The following is a 20,239-nucleotide window of genomic DNA, read 5'->3' on the forward strand; positions in this document are numbered from 1 at the left end:
AAGAAAAGGAAAGAGAGATCAAGACAGAGACAGAGAGCATGATATGGGATGATAGACATATAGACAGACAGACAGACAGATAGATAGATAGATAGATAGATAGATAGATAGATAGATAGATAGATAGATAGATAGATAGATAGATAGATAGATAGATAGATAGATAGATAGATAGATAGATAGATAGATAGAAAGACAGCATATGTTCAAGAAAGACTAGGGAGGGTGGGAGGGAGAGAGAGAGAGAGAGAGAGATGTATAAAGTGGTTGGGCGAGGAGGGGGGCGGTCGGCATTCAGCGATTGGAAAATATTGAAGACGCGCACGCGCTAATCCGATGATAGGTCTCAGTTACGGGGGGGGGGGGGTGGGGGGGGGGGGGGGGGTGGGAGGGGTTTGTGAAAAAAGAAAAAAGAGTAGGACCAGGGCGGAAGCATCTTGCGCTCGCGCGCTGCGTCTCTTCCTCCCGAGCCTTTTGTGTTTGAAACTCTCATATCTCACATATCAATAATTCAAGCGCGCGCGAGAGAGAGAGCGCAGCCGGAGCTCCCATGCGCCACCACCCCCCCACCCCACACACAACCCCCCACCCGCGCGCGATGAGTTGTGCTGCCTCGTCACTCGTCCAGGGCCCCTCCGCACCGCGCGCGACTCCCGCTTATTGTGTTTCCAAGTGACAGAAAAGCTGCTGATAAGTGAGGGGGGGGGGGAGAAGAGAAGGAGAAGAGGAGAAAACTAGCGACTCGACTGGAGATACGGGGGCAATAAACTGATTTTTTTGGAAAGAAAAACCGGAGAGACGCAGACAGATTGACCGTCTGGTTCCCCCTCGGAGAGACTCCGCGAGGGAGAAGCTGTTTGCAGCGGGCTGATTAAACACGAGCAACCGGAGTGGCAGTAAGAGCAGCCTCCTGCAGGTCCATCTGGGGAACACCTGGGGAAACTCTTCACGCATTACTTTTTTTTTTTTTTTTTTTTTTTTTTTTTGTTCGTCTTCAAGGGGGAATAGACCCGCGGTTTGAGGCGCGAAGGCGACGAAGTTCGTCATCCCGGTCCGGTCCGGTTATGTTGGCGTTTTGCCTGCTGAGTGCCGTGTGGCTCGCGGCGAGCCCGGCCCGCGCCCAGAACGAGACGGAACCGATCGTCTTGGAGGGGAAGTGCCTCGTGGTGTGCGACTCCAACCCGGCCGCGGACCCCACGGGCACGGCGCTCGGGATCTCGGTGCGCTCGGGCAACGCCAAGGTGGCGTTCTCTGCGGTCCGGAACACCAACCACGAGCCCTCGGAGATGAGCAACCGGACCATGGTCATCTACTTCGATCGGGTAGGAGAACGACATGTCCAGGGTCGTCTTTTCCATTCCATCCTTAGAAAACAGGAATAATTAAAACAATTAAAAGAATGAAAGGAGCCAAGTAAGTTTCTAATTGTTTTCAGTCAGTCTTGTTACGTCTGTTTTCTTTTTTTTTAAGGCTACACGATGAAGGGATGATAGGCCGAGATCAGCGAACGGAAGAAGTTTCAGCGCGTGTTTCACGTGGCGTGCGTCTTGTCTGATGGGGCATTAGTCAAAGAGCTCATGGGAAACCACCTCGCGAGCGGTCAATGAACCGGAGGGGTAAACATCACGTAGTTTGCAGACACATCAGAACCCAAACAGGCCGGTTCCTCGGCGCCGGTGACCGTTAAATGACCTCCCGGAGACGGTTTGGTCTCTGGATCTTTTAACACAAAAATGGAGGGTTGCGATGAGGATTCAACTCAGTCTCAGAGCATGTTGTGTATCGAAACGTTCATAACACCGGGACTCCAGGACGGATACGGCGGTGTGCGACGCGCACAGCTGCAGCAGCGCGCGGTTCCATCCAGGACCTAAAAGTGGAGCGGAAATAAATCTGTCTCGGTAACAATTCTTTTTATAGGTAATCCGTCCCCGAAGTGGCTGGGAAAGTTTGAATATTTCAACTTTTCTGAGCTGACAATATGGGATATGGGAAGTGACATGCCGCCAAATAATTTAGTAACGGCATGTCGGGAGGGCTAGGTCCCACCCGCCTGCCGTTAAAGGTTAACTCTCTCTCAAACTGCCATTCAATTACACGCCAGAGTTCGCCTCTGTCCATAAAACCAGGCATTTGGCTGCGGAGATGCATAATTGAAAAGTCAATTTGAAAGATTGATAAAGATCGCTTTTATTTCCCGTTTGGAAGTTCTGACAGTGGGGAAGAGAAAAAGCCCAGAAAAAAGCAGAGTGGTTCCACTATCAGTGGATCTGAATGTGTGTTGCGGGGCCCAGAGGGGGCCCTTTATAGCCCTCTATCAAAAAGAAAGTGACATCAATTTCAATAGGCCATCCAAATTATTCACTAGAAAATAATTGGTTCTCCTTGTCCACAGTAAATAGAAAATATATCATGGTAAAATCTTGAGAATGCATTTTGTCAGTGTGTGTGTATGTCTGTGCCTGTGTGTGTGTGTGAGTGTGTGTGTGTGTGTGTGTGTGTATTAGACGGCATGGAACAATTTGGGATTGTTTGCTTTTAAACATGCGGTATGAAATATAATATGGCGGTGTGCAAATACTGTGAAAGACTGCGAGCCAGATCAATGACATGTCTTTCTTTCTTTCTTTCTTTCTTTCTTTCTTTCTCCCAGGTTCTAGTGAACATTGGGAAGAACTTTGACGAGGAGAGAAGTAATTTCATCGCGCCGCGCAAAGGGATTTACAGTTTTAACTTCCACGTAGTGAAAGTCTACAACCGCCAAACTATACAGGTACAGCGCCTGTTCGTGCGTTTGTCTTCTTTAAACACATTTTTAAAATTATGTTGTGTGTTTTTTTTATTCCCCCCCGCCCCTCTTTACTAAAGTGGAATATCAGCAGCACTGGAAGTCATTTTTTGTAGCTGTTCTGAGATGTCTATCCCGGAAGCGCAACAGCGGAGGCGGGCGTTATCAGTTAAGTTAGAGTCGCCCCGCTGGCCCGATCATAATGAATCAATACACGCAGAGAGGACACAGCCTGTAACCCACAGGGCTGCGGGGCGGGTAGTGAGCGCGAGGAGGGCAGCGCTCCACCAGCTATACTTTCAGCACCATGGACAGCGACGTTTCCGTCTCTCTCTCTCTCTCTCTCTCTCTCTCTCTCTCTCTCTCTCTCTCTCTGCCTCCTCTCAATAAAAAAGAGGCAGCAGGCTGACTAAGATTTTTGATTATTTAGAAGATTAAAACATTAAGTACATTTTGAACAGAGCAAACAGAGACAGGCCTTTTTAATTATCTCTCTCTCACACACAACGCACTCACAGGGGTTTTTATGTCCGACTGATAATCATGATTTCCACTTATTTGTTTCTCTCTCTCTCTCTCTCTCACACACACACACACACACACACACACACACTGCCTGCAGCGTGTCCCATCACAAGCCTCCTTTCAGCTTGTGTTCGCTCTGCCTTAGATGCAGTCTCCACGGCCTTTTGATGTAAGCGATGGAGCACTTGAGAGGTCTTAAGCCCCTTTTCCCGGATTTAACATGCACGTGATGACGCTTTACAAGTCACACAGCATTGATTACAATGTATCTCTTGCTAATTAATCTGTTGTTTAATTATGCTGGTTGGCTCCCCGGGGCTTTGGCATTATGTTCTGCTACTTATATTTTATTATGGGAGTCTGGAATTAATTAGCATGGCAGCAGCAGTTACAACAATAATGACAACAAGGAGGGCGGGCGATATGTGAGTGTGTGTGTGTGTGTGTGTGTGTGTGTGTGGGGGGGGGGGGGGGGGCATACTCTCATTTTTGTCTGACTGAACGCAAATGGGCCGCTAACACTTGACTCATGGCGCTGAGGTAATTAATTCTGTCACGCAGAACACAGTGATGACAATTAGGGACGCACCGATATCGATATCGGGCCGATATTGATTCGAAAAGTTGGATCGGCTGTAACAATGGGGCCAATCTATTTAACACTTAAGTCTTTGTGTATTTATTATATACATAATAAACTGGTATGTCTCATTTTTTACCAATTTGTTGACACTTGAATTGCAATCCATGTTCATTTTAAGATTTGTCTCCAAGTTGCTGGTGTCTTTTTAAGTGACAATTCTGTAAATTCAAATCTGTGTATTTATTAGTTATATTTGGTTTTACAAAGTTAGGAAAGCAATATTCAAGTCAAGCCTGATGTTGCTTAACACATAAAAGCCAATCCCAGTCACTTCCACATAGCAAGGCATACTGCTTATTTATTAAACTCTGGTATTGGATCGTTACACGGTATCGGCCGATACCCAAAGCCCAGCTCTCGTATCGTATCGGTGCATCCCAAGTGATAATCCCTGCCAGGGTACCATTAGTTCTGTAATTTGAGCCAAGTACAACAGTTTAGTTTACATCACCTGAAGCCCGAAACTATTTTAGAAAACACATACAAAAAAAACTGATTTAGAAACGTGTGGTTTGCTGTTAGAATAAAAAAAGTGGTGTTGTCTTATCACGTTTTTGACATGAAACAGGTGTAGGTTGTCCTCTCTCCTCCAAGCATCCAGCCTATGTGCAGCTCACCTTTAACCTCTTCCTCTCATCCTCCAATCCATCCAGCGCATGTGCTGTGCTGAAAACTCCCACTGTTTGATTGCCTTAGAGGCAGCTACTGTGGTGCGTGCGAGGGATGAGAGACAGCAGGGAAAGGAGAGCGGTAGGGAGGAAGGGGATGGTGGGATATAGAAACACATGGAAGTAAATGTGAAACGAAAAAAGGGGGAGGAAGTCAGATGGAGAGAAAAAAAGAAAGAAAGAAAGTAAATAGAAAACGGAGAATGGGAGGGGAACTAGGAAGGCACATTTACAAATGAAAACTGGGAGGATTGGAGGGAGGAACAGGAACCATAATGAAAAACGAGAGAAAAGAGGGATGTGACAGATAAGAACAAAAGGACGGACAGGAAGGAAAGAGAAACAGAAGGTTCAGGCAGGGAAAAGAGAGAGAGATCGCCAGAAAGCCAGACATCATGGGTAATTATTGATCGCTGGATGTACGAAGGAGAAGGAGAAACATTTTGTTCCATCTCATCAAAGCTACAAACCCACCTCTGTTTGCTTTACGCCCAGCAATTAAATATAAATATTGCAAATTAAATACAGCCCATCCTCTGATCCAAACAGCACCCCGTCACACTACCCATAATGCCACCCATCAGCGACGCCTAAACCTCCACTAATGGGTAACTCACTCGCATCATTTCTGAAAATCACCTACCATATACATGTCAAAGGGTTTCCTTCCTGCATGCACCACTGCTCTAAATATGAAATACAATTTAAATAAATGAATTATAAATCCCTCAGTGAACACCTTGTACCTGCAGCTCAGAACCGAGAGCTCACAGATCAGAAAGACAAACAGATGAGGAGTATCAATACTCAGCGGTGTGATGTGATCTCTGGATGGATGGCGTTAAAGTCGCACGTTTGTCTATCACTGTTTTTTTGAAGACATAATGCTGTGTATTGGAACTGAATTGACTTACAAAACAGCCAGAGACTGTTAAGTTGATCTTGATATTGTTTTAATAATGGCCCTTCCTCAGAGCACTGAATCCAAATGTCTGAAAAAAAGATAATGTAGAGAAACATTTTTTCCTTCTTTTTTTGGCCAGGAAATAGACAAGTGAATGGGAAAATGAAGTTTATTGCCGTTTTTCGTGGTTTTGTAGTGTGAATAAGTGGTATTTTAGGAAAAGTATTTTTGTAAACCCAAGCATTCAGAATAGGTATTCATGAATCTTCGGGCCCCAGCAGCTGTCGGGGTGGAAGCAACACGAGGAGCACTAGATATATGTGTGCATGAGGTCTTTCTGTACCATTTCCCCGTTGAGAGAGTGAAAACCTGGAGCCACTGCTTCAAGCTGTGGAACAATGCACTGATAGGAGGAGAGTTTACCTCTAACGTGCTGCTCTTTGGCTTACAATAACTTATTTTACATTTTGACCCGGAGCCGCTGCATATGTCTGCCACAAAGCGTAATCCTTTCAGCTCATTGAGTACGAGTCCATGTGTGTGCTTTGGTTTCCAATGCACACATTTCTATTCTCCGGCTGAGGTCACCGGGGTCCATGTTGTTGTAATGCGGTATTTCAAATGCCACGCGGTTCATTCAGGACAGCAAATGCTTCCCCTGTTAATGGGAGTGCACGCTAAGGCCAGGAGCTAGTCTGTGCTCCCACGCTGGTCTTATATCGTTTCAATTTCTAAATCAAATGTGTGTCTAAGTGTAATTGGTAAGAGTGTCATTACCTTCTGGTTGAAGTCATTATTATGCGGTTCATTTTATCATGTGAAGGAGGAATATATCGTTGTTGCGGCTGTCTACATAGTTTTGCTTTGCACCAGTACCAGTAATCATTCTGAGTGAAGAATTATATGTACTAAAATACCAAATTAAATACAGACATTAGTTTTTGTTGATATATATTTTCACAGAAAGACCTAGAAACTTCATGGAAGTGAATAACTAAGTAATTATATGTTTTTATATAATCTATAATGAATGCCGTGTGACTGTGATATATGAGGCCCGTCTCCGACTGAACGCTGTCACAAAGTGCTTAAGCCGTATAAGCACCACTTCATTAAAGTGTTGCTAAATTCTGTTTTAAAAAACATGTCCACTTTTTAAAGATTGATACGTGTGTAGAATCACAGAGATGAAACTCTGGCACGTCCCTTCTAGACATCCTTAAATATCCTCAAACAGTTTATTTAATATAGTCTGAATCCCCATGTAGCTTCCCACGACTGCCAACAGGCCGCTAAACACTGGCTGAGGACATAAACGGACAGCCTTTAAGCACATATTAGCATTAGTCAGATTCATGCTCTTTAAGTTACCCTATAAGTATCAATAAGATGTGTTACACTGTTATTACTGTGTTAAAGGGAACATGTATGATGTGCCAAACAGTTCAATGATGAACTTCTTGTTTTAATATCTGAATATCAGTATAAGTATCTTATCAACATAAGAGACATGTTGAAAATATCTGAGATAAATAAAACATAAAATAAAATTTAAAAAAACACACAATCAAAAGAATAAATAACATGGATCTGATGGGCAAGGTCTGCACAATGCATACCTCTTATAACGGTAGGGAAAGCCCCGCTGGTTATTCTGGCTTCATGTTGCTAAAAGGCATCATTGTGTAAACAAACACGCATGTAAACAAAAAAGGGAAATACCAGAGGTCATCAGAAAGGGTTGAGGTCATGTCCACGTATTTCACAATGAGTAATTATTGTAGTCTAGAGGAACCGTGTTGCATGTAGCACCCCTCCCTCGCTGTCTCCTTGTTTCCTGTTTGGCCACTTCAATACCAAATAGGAAATCACTCAACAGTAGTATCTTACAAGGAAGGTCCATATGTCCATTATAATCTGGATGGATTTATGATAATCATATTTACATTCACTAGTTGAGTGATATTCATTGATGTTCAACCAACATCATTAAGGAGCGAGGATGGAAGAGGGACTGTTTTGGGTTACCTTTTGGAAAAGTATTCCAAAAGGTTTACACTGGTTCGTTTGTCTCGTGTGACGTTTTAATGGATTCATTTGGGTGCAAATACCGTGGCCACTAATGTGGTGACTCGTCCATGGAAATCATCCATTGTGCAGGCATGCAATACCTTATTGTGATAATGTTCCTTATCAAATTCAAATAAGGCAATCTACCTGAATCGTGCAGATCCGATTAGTTCGAGTCAGTCATACAAAGGAGAGCTCAAAGGAAATCCTGGAGCTGGAGGACCCTGCTTTCCAGCAGCTTCTTTGCATGGTTTCCTTCTATAATAGATGAAGCCTCTAAACTTCTGTTTTTACGATTTATGTCATTGTCTGCACAGACACACACACACACACACACACACACACACACACACACACACACACACACACACACACACACACACACACACACACTTGCATAGTAACACACAGAACCAGCCATCCAGATTCTTGCTTCCATCTTCATCCAATCAACATGTGCTCAGTCTCCTTCAGTTTGCAGTTTGTGTGTGAAAGAGAAGAGGTGAGAAAGAGAGAGAGAAAAACAACATTCAATATTAATTGCCTTGAACGGGATTATTACAAAGATCCAACAAAAGTGAGTCATGAGGAGTGTAGGAATAGTTAGATTTCTCTCCGACTGCTCTTTTGGCCTAAAGCAATGTTTATCTTAATCACCTTGAATGTGTCTGCAGTCTCTGCAGATCAGCAGGAAGGCAATGCAATAAGTCGTCCTGAAGTGGCTCAGGTGAATAATTTATTGTAGTAAAAGTCATTTTTAATGACAGTAAAACCATGGTGCTGACATCAGGCTTTTAGAAAGCCAAACAATGTGTTCAACAGCGAAGGTGATGCGTTTACTTCTTCTTCTACTCGGTTTCTTTGTGGAATACAGTCATGTGTTGCACACAGTGTCACATTCAGACCAACCTAAATGTCCGATTCACACTAATTCTTTTGTTTGCGACGTTTCAAAAGTGTGTTTAAAATTGGTTGTAAACACATCCGTTAGCCTGACTGCTGCATCGCCTCCAGTCTGTAGCTGTGCTGGTGAGACAGAGCTGGTCTGAACGTGAGCAATACCCGGAGAAAACCATTTAAAAAGAAACGTGATTTAGTAATCATCAGAATGGCACTCATTTATAAGAGGTTTGTGAAGGCAGTGGCCTCCAGCTCGTCCACAACTGCCAAACCTTTCCATGATTCGTCGTCATGTCTTGTGATGTCAGATGGCCTAACTGCAGCCCATCTCCCATTTGTCTTCATGGTCAGAGTGGTTGGATCTGGTGCAGTCTACCTCCGTCAGGGCCTGCTTTCATGTTTTTGGATTTGCTGAGGTTTGTAAGCTATGTTGTTGTGTCCTTGTCTTTAATGTAACAAATTCAATAACCTCCCGACCTTTGCTTTAGTTGCCTCCATCCCATTGCATCCTTTTATTTTTGTTAAGCTGCTGTGAAGGAACTTCAATGTTGTGTGTGGCGTCCCGTTGGACCAAAGCAGTAGTGTTACAGAGCGCCAGACTCCCTCTAGAAAACCTCTCATTTTACTGCAGCAGGCGCTGACAGTCCTCGCTCTGGTTCTCCAGGGCCTCCTTTCCCTCCAGGCGGCGCAGCATTATGGAAAAGGAAAAAGGAAAGGGCACAGCTTATGCAATATCTACTAAAAGCTCATAAAAAAAATGAATGTCCAACACATTGATTGTTGATAGACACTCTTAACGTCACAATATTATCATTAAATTACACAAGGTGCCTCATGTGGTTTCACTACTATCTTTTTAAACAGGATTTCTTTTCCACAATAGTTCCTTTTCTGCACAGGTCTTACCCATAATATGAACAATGGCTTTGTTCCATTCAAGTGTCCCCATAAGCCATGACAGTGTGACAGTGAGCCAGCACGAACAATAGCAGGATCCTGGAACTGAAGCAGCACTCGATCGTTGATTTACAGCCGTGCTTTTTCTCCTGCGACATGTCCACGTGTCTTCCACGATGGAGGCTTGTACACCTACACATGTATACTACTCCACTTGATGGTAAACCAGCACCAACTTTATTCTCTGAAATGCAGTGATGATGTGTCTACACTGCTGGTAGAGATTGCTTTAAACAGACGGATACACTGCACACAAAAATCCCATTAATGTAAGGCATTTTGGATATTCAGGCATTATGCCACGTTAACTCTGTCCTCTATTTATGGACTATTTCCATCCCAAATGAAAAAATGTAAATGCTGATTAAGAAAACTTGCAAAACTTAGCTGTGGCCCACTGAGAGTTGCATAATGGAAATTAAGTTTTCTGTATTGTATATCTATAGAGTGCCTACTTTAGGTTTTCACAACATCTGCTGACAAGGAACAGAAATCTCAAAACATAGAAATTTAAGGAGAGCACTGAATAGACAGAGTTGACCTAAATAAAGTCTCCTGCCCAGCACTGATTTATTTTTTTCCTCCCAAAATGCAAAGCATGCTACCAGAAATGATGAGTTTCCAAATTAAAGGTCCACAGCAGGTGACTATATGTGGGTAATACCATTTTAGCATTTTAACATCACGATGTTTCCACAACATTCATTAAAAGAAGCACCACTGCAATAACCATGCAGAATAGTGCCTTATTGATCACAGTTTAACAGCAGTAAGCATCTGCTGATCAGTAACGATCCTGTACTAACACTGCATGTATCCACAATAAAGAGATGTTTTAACATGAAGAAGGTGACAATCTGTTATTGTCAAACACAAATAAAAAGGGCCGATCAAGGGGAGCCAAGTTAGTTTGCAGAAGTTCATAATAAACATAGTTTGTACTTTTTAGCAAGACAAGGCCTACGTTCCATGTTCACTTTTGTCCCCAACGCCCGAATGACCTCGGAGGAACTTTAGCTCCAAACTTTAGAACCACGCCCACCACCAGGGCCGGAGTGGGGCCAGTTCAGCTCTTACTATCCTGTAGTTTTTTTTTTATTAATACCATGGTCCAACAAATAATGTAAAGGTTAAATACAACAATAATAATCCACTTAAGATGAGAAGTTAACAAAACATATTCCACTATTCCACAAGGATAGGTTGATAAATTAACAAAAGCAGAAATAAAAAATAAAAAAACATACCTCGCATGGTACAACCCATGCAGAGGCTGCGGTGTCAGAATGCGGAACGTGTGTCGCCCACTTTAAGAGAAGATGAACTAACGTGACAAATGTCAACGAATAAATCCCGATTCTCCCGATCACCCACCCCGGGCCTGCCCACCACATGTCGCGTGGACGTTGTAAAGACGGCGGGTGTCACGGCCCCCAGACAGACGGACAGACCATTATGTCTGTATCCGTCACCACCGTCTAAGAGGGACAAGACAAGAGATCTGAGTGGAAGGGAAAAGATCTCCAGTTGAACGAAAAGGAAATAAGATAGAAAGGAATTGATGATGCAATAACAGGATGTCATCATGTCGCTGGCATTAAGTGCTGCACTGAGATGTGAAGACATTTCTATTGACAGAATCTTCTTCACCCTTTCTCTGTCTCTCTTTTCCTCTTTTTAAAAAAAATATTTCTCTTGCCTCCCCATTCTCTCTCTCTGTCTCTCTCTCTCTCTCTCTCTCTGTCTCTCTCTCTCTGTCTCTCTCTCTCTGACAGATAATTGGTGCTTATGCATTAATGAATGCAGATCGATCGAGGCCTGACACGATGCGCAGCCCCATTATCATGCTTTCATATTTATGGTTGGCAATTGTACGAGTGTGTGAGAGTGTGTGTGTGTGTGTGTGTGAAAGAGAAAGAAAGAGAGAGACACTTTTTTGTGTGTGGTGACCACAGTCATCTCCTTCCAAAAGCAACGGCTTTATTAGAGCTATACATCACTGACACACGCCACACACTGACCCAGTGTGGCTCAGTTTGTGTGTGTGTGTGTGTGTGTGTGTGTGTATGTGTGTGTAAAGACAAGCAGACAATCATTTTTATCTTTTAAATAGTACATAAAATCCTGGCTTGCTTCTTTACCTACGCTGTGTCTCTGTCTAGCATCCGTCCCGCCTTGTTTTAACAGAGCCAGCGGGCCAAAAGCCCATTATCTTAAGTGATCAATGGCACAGATTCCTGGTGGTGACCGGTGCTTATGTGAGCAACTCAACACGTTTGTTTGTTTTCATGGTTAAATGAGAGAAAGAAAGAAAAACCCCATAATTATCCACTTAACCACCTCATTTAACCTGATGGTCAGAAGAGCAGGAGAGGATGTGTGTGTGTGTGTGTGTGTGTGTGTGTGCCCGCATGCTCATGGGTGTATCTAAGGGTAACGGAAGGATGCGGTGATGCTGCCATCTCTGTCGCTGTTTGAAAGCATTACATGCACACTGGACAGAAAGGTCTCATTATGTCTGCTATCTATCTATTTATCTATCTATCTATTCATCTATCATCCATTCATCCATCTCTTCACTCTGCTCCTTTCCTTTCACGTCTATTTAATATTATGAGCTGGAGGTTAATGAGGGTAAAGCTTTGGTTGCACATCTCCATAACAATGTTCTCTTTAGTGTCTCCCATGAATATTGTAAACAAAATGTATTGTGCTCAGCTTGACATTTTGGATGGGGGAGGAAGCGCTGGATAATTTTAGACCGGCCCGCTTCAAGTCTGCTTGATTTGTTGCAAGAAAGAAGGTGTATGTTGCAGTAAATGAGATGTTTGTCCCTCCATGTACAAATCCTTTTTGTTTATGTTGCTACAGCTGGAGTCATCGAGCGTCACTCCAGATGTTTAAAGAAACTAGACAGACTGGGAATGATGCCTGGAGCGATGTCAGTTATTGATGATGGCTGACATTCAAATTTGTTGAAGTGATCAGCACTCATCTCCTTCGTCTCCTCCTCTGTGATATTCGTAAAGCAATCAAGATGAATCCTAATTAAGTGTTTTTACTGTAAGACGCCTACACTCATTATTGCAGTTGCATTAAATATCGGCGCAGTCTGCTGGCGTAAACTAGACACAGGGTGGTATTGCTGGTTTTAGTGGTGTCATTATCAGCTGAATTGTCCAGGGAAATTATCGGTTATCTGCAAAGAGGTCAATATTGTGCATCCCTGCATTATATAGGAACAGGTGGCAAACCAATTAATTTAAACCACTTATTTACACTGCAGCTGCTTCATCAAGATTATCTGCATGTTCAGTAGAAAGTTATTCCTTCTGTCTCGTTCCTTGAATTCACTGTAAAGCTGTAAAGTACAGTTTAAAACTGGCTGCCATTGGTGACCTCTCCTTGTTTGTGAGGAGTGTTTTATGTCACGGTTTTAGAGGCTGTGACTGGTTGCCGGCTCCAGACTGCAGAGAGGAGAGAAAAAAAAGGGTCGGAAGAGGGAGTAAAAAACTGTCACTGAAAAGTGGCAGTTGAATAAACATGCACGAGAGAGGAGAGTTATTTTCCCCACAGTACAAGATGTGTTCAGAGCCAAGTTTAGGTAAAGCAGCCAAAACAAAGCTCTACTTTCTCATGCCGAGTGATGCATCCTCGGCCTCATGTCTCAAATGACCTGCTGCATATAAACGGCATGCTGCACATGAATAATCGTTATGTAGCGGTATATAAAATACATCACAATCTGTTTTAATAAATCTGTTGCGGCCTTTAACTACATTTATTTTGCCACAACATGTGCCGTGTTTCCAACCTGTTGAATTAAAAAAACAGTTTAAGTACAGTCTGAGTGTTTTTCATCAAATTCACAGACGGCTGTTCAGAGTAACGCACACACACATGCACACATACACACACACACACACACACACACACACACACACACATACACACACACACACACGCACAACCAATCTGAGTTGCTATCTTCAGTTTGCTATTAAGAGGAGTGCTGGGCCAAGAGAGCTCTTGACTCTGACAGGCTCTCCATATCCTGCACACACACACACACACACACACACACATACACACACACACACACACACACACACACACACACATACATACATACACACACTCACACACATACACACACACACACACACACACACACATCCTTTCCTGCTCTTCTGACCATCAGGTAAAATGAGGTGGATAAGTGTATAATTATGGGGTGTTTATGACTGTGTTGCATCACTTGGCAACAGTTTTACAATTACTTACTTACAGGAGGTACAAAACATATATTCACATATTTGGAGCTCAGATGTGAATTTCTGCATGAACTGAACTGTGGAAGGACGTAACTTGAAAAAGAAAAACCCTGCATACTGTTTAAATAATGTAAAGGTGAGGATGTTTCATTTAATAAATGATGGGCGCATTTAGAGTAAAGCGGGCAATAAAGGAGGATATGTTTTCGGGCGTATTCAATGTCATGTTCTGCGATTGGCTGTACTTAGCTCCACCCTCTCATGTCACTGCTGGTTCCTAAAAAAACAAGATGGCGACAGTGAAAATGCCGAACTCGAGGCTTCAAAACAGTAGTCCACAAACTTCATGCCTTCTTATACGGTCTATATGTTATTAATGGTTTATTCCAACGTTGACATCAAACTCTGGGTGCTTTCACATCAGGGGCCGGGGGTTAAACCAAAGTTAATTATGTTTGATTTGTGTGAACATTGTGTACCGTACTCTCACTTGAAAAGGTAGTCTTGAGAATTGCTCATGTGGATCGGTGTACAGTTGGCATCAGGTGTGAAAACCAGCTGTGCCGAAACACAAAAGAGGACCGCTAATTAGCAGGAGCAGTAGTCAGCGGGTCGGTCTGAATGGGAAGGCTTTTCTTTCTCCTGCAAACACCCGCAGGAATCGTACTCAGGCATGAAATACGCCCGTAAAAAACATTTTGCATGACCACTATTGTATTATTGGAACCATGACGACGAAGGTCCACTAATTACAAGCTACAGCAGTGTTTTTAAACTAAGCGGACCTTGATCTTTCCCTTAACTTTTGTCTTAAACTTAAGTGGTTCTGGGCCTAAACCGCAACATAATATCTTTCAGCAGTGATTTGTACTGAATTTGGAAGGCGAAAAGAGAAATGATCATCTGGGCAAATGGCAAACAGACTGCATTTACACAACACACACACACATACACACACACTGCGATCCGTGGACAAGCCACTCTATCTCCCTTTTTAAATTGAACATCTTCCTTCCTCTTAGTGTGAAATTTCCTTTTGGTTTAACATTTGAGCTGCTTTTCTGTATACTTTTTTTCCAGACATATTTGTCAGTAGTGATTCCTCATAAACAGTTTGTGCTTTCTGCCGATCTTCAACCACCACAAAGGAATAGAAGGCGTAATTTAAATTGCAGGATGACATCAATGACTCACAAATGGCTCTCAAATTGAAGATGTTATTCCCAGTGGAAACATGTGTTGAGTCAGACACAGTGTGTGTGTGTGTATGTGTGTGAATGTCTCTCCAAGTCATTGTTAAATCTCAAATGAAAAAAAAGATGAAAAAAAAGGAAGGAAGCACACATCATATATATCTAATGATAATGTGCTGCCAGCACAAAGCTGCTCCACATAAATGTAATATGCTGTTGTTGTATCATCATCAACATAACAGCATTTTTTCTTAATTAAATTGCGCAAGGATTTAAAACAATCTTCTTATGTGCCTCCGTTGCCCCGTGTGTGCGGGTGGGAAAGTGTGTCTTTTCACTCCGTGAACTGTCTGTTTTCTTCGTCCTCATCCAGGTGAGCCTGATGCACAACGGCTGGCCGGTGATTTCAGCATTTGCCGGCGACCAGGACGTGACGCGCGAGGCGGCCAGCAATGGTGTTCTGATCCAGATGGAGAAGGGAGACCGGGCCTACCTCAAACTGGAGAGAGGAAACCTAATGGGAGGATGGAAATACTCCACCTTCTCCGGCTTCCTGGTGTTCCCCGTGTAGAGAGAGAGCGAGGGGGTCGAGGAAGGGGAGGAGCAAGGGTGCTGGTGGAAAGACGGAAAGTGTGACGACGACGGCGGACGGAGGGAGAAGAGGGGCGTGGGGGAAGAGAGAAAAATGGATGTGAATAAGACGATGGAAAAGAAGGAGAAAGAAGAGGGAACATGACAACAGACTCTGAGAGATGTTAGACAGATGTAAGAGCTTGACGGAGAACGGTGATGCGATGGTGAAATGAGAGGAAAATTATGAAGCCAGTACGTGGGAGTCTATGGCGAGCTTGTTCACTTCCCTTCTTCCTTTCATCCGTCCTTTCATCCATCCTTTATCCTCCCTCTGTATTTCTCTGTGGCTTGATGCAGCTTTGGACAGCCAAAACTTTTTTTATTCTCTGCTGAAAGACGCAATTGATTCATTTATGTGTTCCAGAGTGTTCTAAAGCCCAGGTGTAACCCGACCCCCCCAGCCCTCTTTCCTCCAAATTCATTCAATCACACATTCATCTGTCAACATAAGCTTTGAAGAATGTTTCCTGAAGAGCTGCTCTCTCACTTCCATATTTGAAGTCTTTTTGATTTTTTGTTCATACTCGACATAAATTGCACTGATTTTGGATCAGCCTCTACCCTAAAGCCAAATTAGATTTTTCTTTTACAGGGGAAACACTAAACTCTGATCACAAAATCGACATGTACATTACCCTGTAAAGCTGTGTTTTAGTTATTATAATACTGATTGGCTTTCAAAAGAACTCTGACCCCGAGACAGTTTCTTTCTTGTCTGGTGTCAAAGTCTTCCACCACAGAACTCATGTGCGATATACAAATAAAGCGCTTCTTACTCATAATTCAGGCAGCAATTTACATTTCTGTACAAAATATAATCGGGAAAACAAACGAGCATATAAATGTAAGGGGGAAGGGGGGCGGGGACACGGTTGCTATCTATCAGGAAACTAACTTTCCAAAAGCACTCGCTGTGGGGAAAATGGGAAGTGTATAGTAAAGGTTACAACAGAAGGAATATCATGTAAACGGTTAAATGTAGATACAATAATGTTAAATAAAAGCCTAATCTGCAGCCATGTGCTCAATTCATAACCCTGACTCTTTTATTACTATATCCAATAACCCTTAGATTGGTATTGATACGAGTCACACAGAAAGTATTGCTGTACCTTCCTCCATCACAGTTTTTTTTATTTATTATTATCTCTCTGGCAGCCACACAAACATTCAAATCAACCTCCATCCTGTCCTCACATCCTTTGTCGTCGTCCCCCCCCCCCCCCCCCCCCCCTGTCCTCCCGCTGGTTTGTCTCTTCCTTCATCAATGCTGCTGTTTTGTTTCATGCGATTTCGGCCCCCCTCCACTTGACCCATTCTCTTCCTTTTTTGTATACCTCTGTTCTCTCTCCTTCCTCAACAGTCCATCTTCCTTCCTCATGTCTGTTCTTTATCTGCTGCTGTACTCGTTCGCCTCCCAGCACGGATCCTCCTTGCTTTTCTTCGATGTTGGACTTTGGACACTGAAACCAACTTACAACCACGAACTCTAGATATATGTGTGTATATATATATATATATATATATATATATATATATATATATATATATATATATATATATATATATACATACACATTTACACAGTATATATACAAATGGATATATAAATATATCGAAATCTAAGCCACCATTTCTATTCTACTGGTATTATGATGATAATAATGATAATACTAATACTGAAAACTGAATCTGGTTGATGACTATAATATCTGTATTTCCGTACTTCAATGTCATATAAAAAAAAATAATATTCTATGAGAAACCTATTAGTGATTGTGTGTGGAAATCTGCGGCTGCCGTTCTGCTCTTCTGATTAAAAATAATGCTTCTTGTTTTTGTTTTGGGTCAAACCAAGTTGTGGCTAAAAAGCTGAGACTACTACTTATATAAAAAACCTACAGCTAAAAAGGAATTTTATTTGTTTAATATTATTATTATTATTATTATTATTCATCAATCAATCATAACAATTTATCTACTGTTTTCTTATTTATTTGCTCTGATGAAATCAATAAAATTTAAATGGTACTTTTATTTTTCTTAAACCTACTTTCCTCCTGGCCTGGCAGTTTATTTCATTAACGTTGGCATTACTTCTGAAAGCAATCAGAGACATATACAGCCCCAGGTGTGTTGGTGTGTGTAATGGTGGGTGGTGCCTTTCTTTCTTTCTCTCTTGTTATTGTCTCCTCCTTTCTCCTCCTTTCTCCACATCTCCGCAGATCTTTGCTCAATCACTTCTACGCTGCATCTCTTTATATTTCTCTTTTAATCGATTAGGGTTTCCTTGTCTCTGCTCCTCTTTCTCTTCTCCTGGTCCAGCTAAACTTTCTGTCTCAATCCTCCTTTTCCATCTGCTCATGGTTGATTTTCTTTGGATGCCCATCTCTCCCCCCGCACCCCCCACTCTCTATCTCTCTCTCTCCACTCTGATAGTTTTTTAAGTTTTGTGGTTCGTTTCTCTCCAGACTAATGAGCTCCAGTGGGAGAATTATAGCTGGAATAACAAGCAAACATCAACATCATCTTACCTTTTCCTCCAGATCCCGCCTCCCGTTCTCCCTCTTTTACGCGTCTCCTTCACAACTTGTCCTCACACCTAAAGTACAGAATAGATTGTCTACCTCTCTCTCTCTCTCTCCAGATAATGACATATATGTTTGACGACAATCTCATGTTGTGAAACGGTCGCAGTTTTAAACACGTGGTTAACTTGACTACCGAGTTAGATTTAGGAAAATGCCGTGGTTTTGGTTCAAATAACTGTTACATAACTTAGGTTACGTTAAGTGAATTTACGTACACAAGTAAAAATAAGTCAACATGCTTCCGTCATAATTTGCTTCTTTGCCTGTTTCCTATCCGACTTGTTGTCTTCTCCCCATCTGCTCAGACCCAACTCAGTGGCACTTCCTTCCTTCAAAGTTTCCTTTCCTTTGGCTTCCCTTATTCCTTTTGTCGCTTTTTCTTTTTCTTCCTTTTTTTCCATCCATTTCCTCCAAAATACTTTATTCACATAAATATAAGATAATGTTTGTTCTTAATTTCGTTGGAAGAACTGAAGTTATCCAACTTCCCAGGAGAACTTCCAATTCTCTTCTTGTGCCATCATTTGTTTCTGCCACCTTCATGTTAAAGGATCTCTTTGGTTCAGGCACCTAGAACTACTCGCTTCAAATGCGAAGCTACGGTCAGGAGCCAGTTAGCTTAGCTTAGCTTGAAGGCTGGGAACAAAGGGGACATCTTACTGTACCTCTAAAGTTGACTAATTAGCTTGTTGAAGCTTATTTATTTAATCCTAGAAATGTACGCTGTTTCCTCCCACTTCTAGTCTCTATGCTAAGCTAACAGGCCGCAGGCTGTAGCTTGTAATCTAATTTAAATTCCGGCAAGGTAGTGAATAAGTGTTGATAAAAACAAAGGAGGACATTCCCTCTGGGGGACATAAAATATGTAGTTTACAGACATGACTTGAGTGATAATCGAATTGTTGACTTATTTTATGTTGATATACTAGTTGATTCATTGAGTAAATGTTAAATAAGAAGAAAAAAACGTGTCCTTCAAAGAAAAAAACTTCTGTCCGTTTCCATGCAGTTGGTCAATACATGAATACGTGTATAGATTCTTGAGCACTCCCAGAGTGAGCTCAGCCATCAGTCACATTAGTATATACACATAATCCATTACAAATATTTAAACCAGTTAACATATCAACTAACAATATAATAAATACAACCAGCTCAGAACTTTAGGCATTACCCCAATCTGAATTAAACAAAGATTCCTTCCTTGACCTAGTGTTTGTCTTCTTTGTGTAGCTATTGATGGTTGATTGTCATTTAGTTTGTTTGGTTAGTTGACTATCATCGTGGAAGAAAACCCACAAGGCATCTGGGAGCCTCACACCGTTCTAACAAGACGACTTACGTGAACGTTTCTTTGCATTCCAGCTGGTTTGGTGACGTTGGCCCCTTCTGAGTGTAACCCTTGTATCAGGAGCACTATACCGTATTCATCAGACCTGGACACACTATACTCTTTCTACGGAGTGGGATGGAAAAAGACCATCGCCGCCCAATGAATATTCATAAAAACATGATTACATGCATAAACATTCGGCAGGTGAAATACATCACCCAAGCTGTGAAAAGTTGCAACGTATGACTGTTTAGTGTATACGGTCAAAGTGGAGGATAAGTTGGCCTAGTCTTAGCAAAAAAATATTTTTTATTGATGTATGTCAATAGTTTTCAAGGCTGCTAAATACACACACACACACACACATATATATATATATATATATATATATATATATATATATATATATAAGCTCACTCGCAGCATCACCTACTAAGAATTTACAACAGTGTGTGTGTGTGTGTGTTCGACAGTGTGTCTGCTTGTGTTTGAGTGTTCATTTCCCTCACAGCAGCCGGTCCAAAGGCCTTGTCCTCCAGCTGTAATCTGATTGTGGCAGAGCGAGGGGACATAATTGTCTGCAGCAGGTCACCGCATAGCAAACAAAGTGGAAGTGTGTGTGGCTCTCCTCTCTTCTCCTCCACTGTAAAAAAAGTCAGTAGATTTTACAGTGAAATCACACATTTCAAAATAGGTTATATTTAGTTTTTATGATAGTTAAACATCATAAATACATGTATAAGCCCAAAATAATGTGTGC

The 20,239-nt window shown here is 42.2% G+C and overlaps 1 protein-coding gene across 1 annotated transcript; it reads left to right on the forward strand.

Annotated features, from left to right (window-relative positions):
• Positions 1 to 1,064: 1,064 nt before the first annotated feature.
• On the forward strand, positions 1,065 to 15,493 carry cbln1 (cerebellin 1 precursor). Its single transcript, XM_034534887.1, has 3 exons — positions 1,065 to 1,322; positions 2,654 to 2,773; positions 15,296 to 15,493. Exons 1-3 carry the CDS (start codon positions 1,065 to 1,067, stop codon positions 15,491 to 15,493), a joined length of 576 nt encoding a protein of 191 aa, XP_034390778.1.
• The last annotated feature ends 4,746 nt before the right edge of the window (positions 15,494 to 20,239 follow it).

The sequence above is a fragment of the Cyclopterus lumpus genome, chromosome 6, assembly GCF_009769545.1.
Source record: "Cyclopterus lumpus isolate fCycLum1 chromosome 6, fCycLum1.pri, whole genome shotgun sequence".
Lineage (NCBI taxonomy): Eukaryota > Metazoa > Chordata > Actinopteri > Perciformes > Cyclopteridae > Cyclopterus > Cyclopterus lumpus.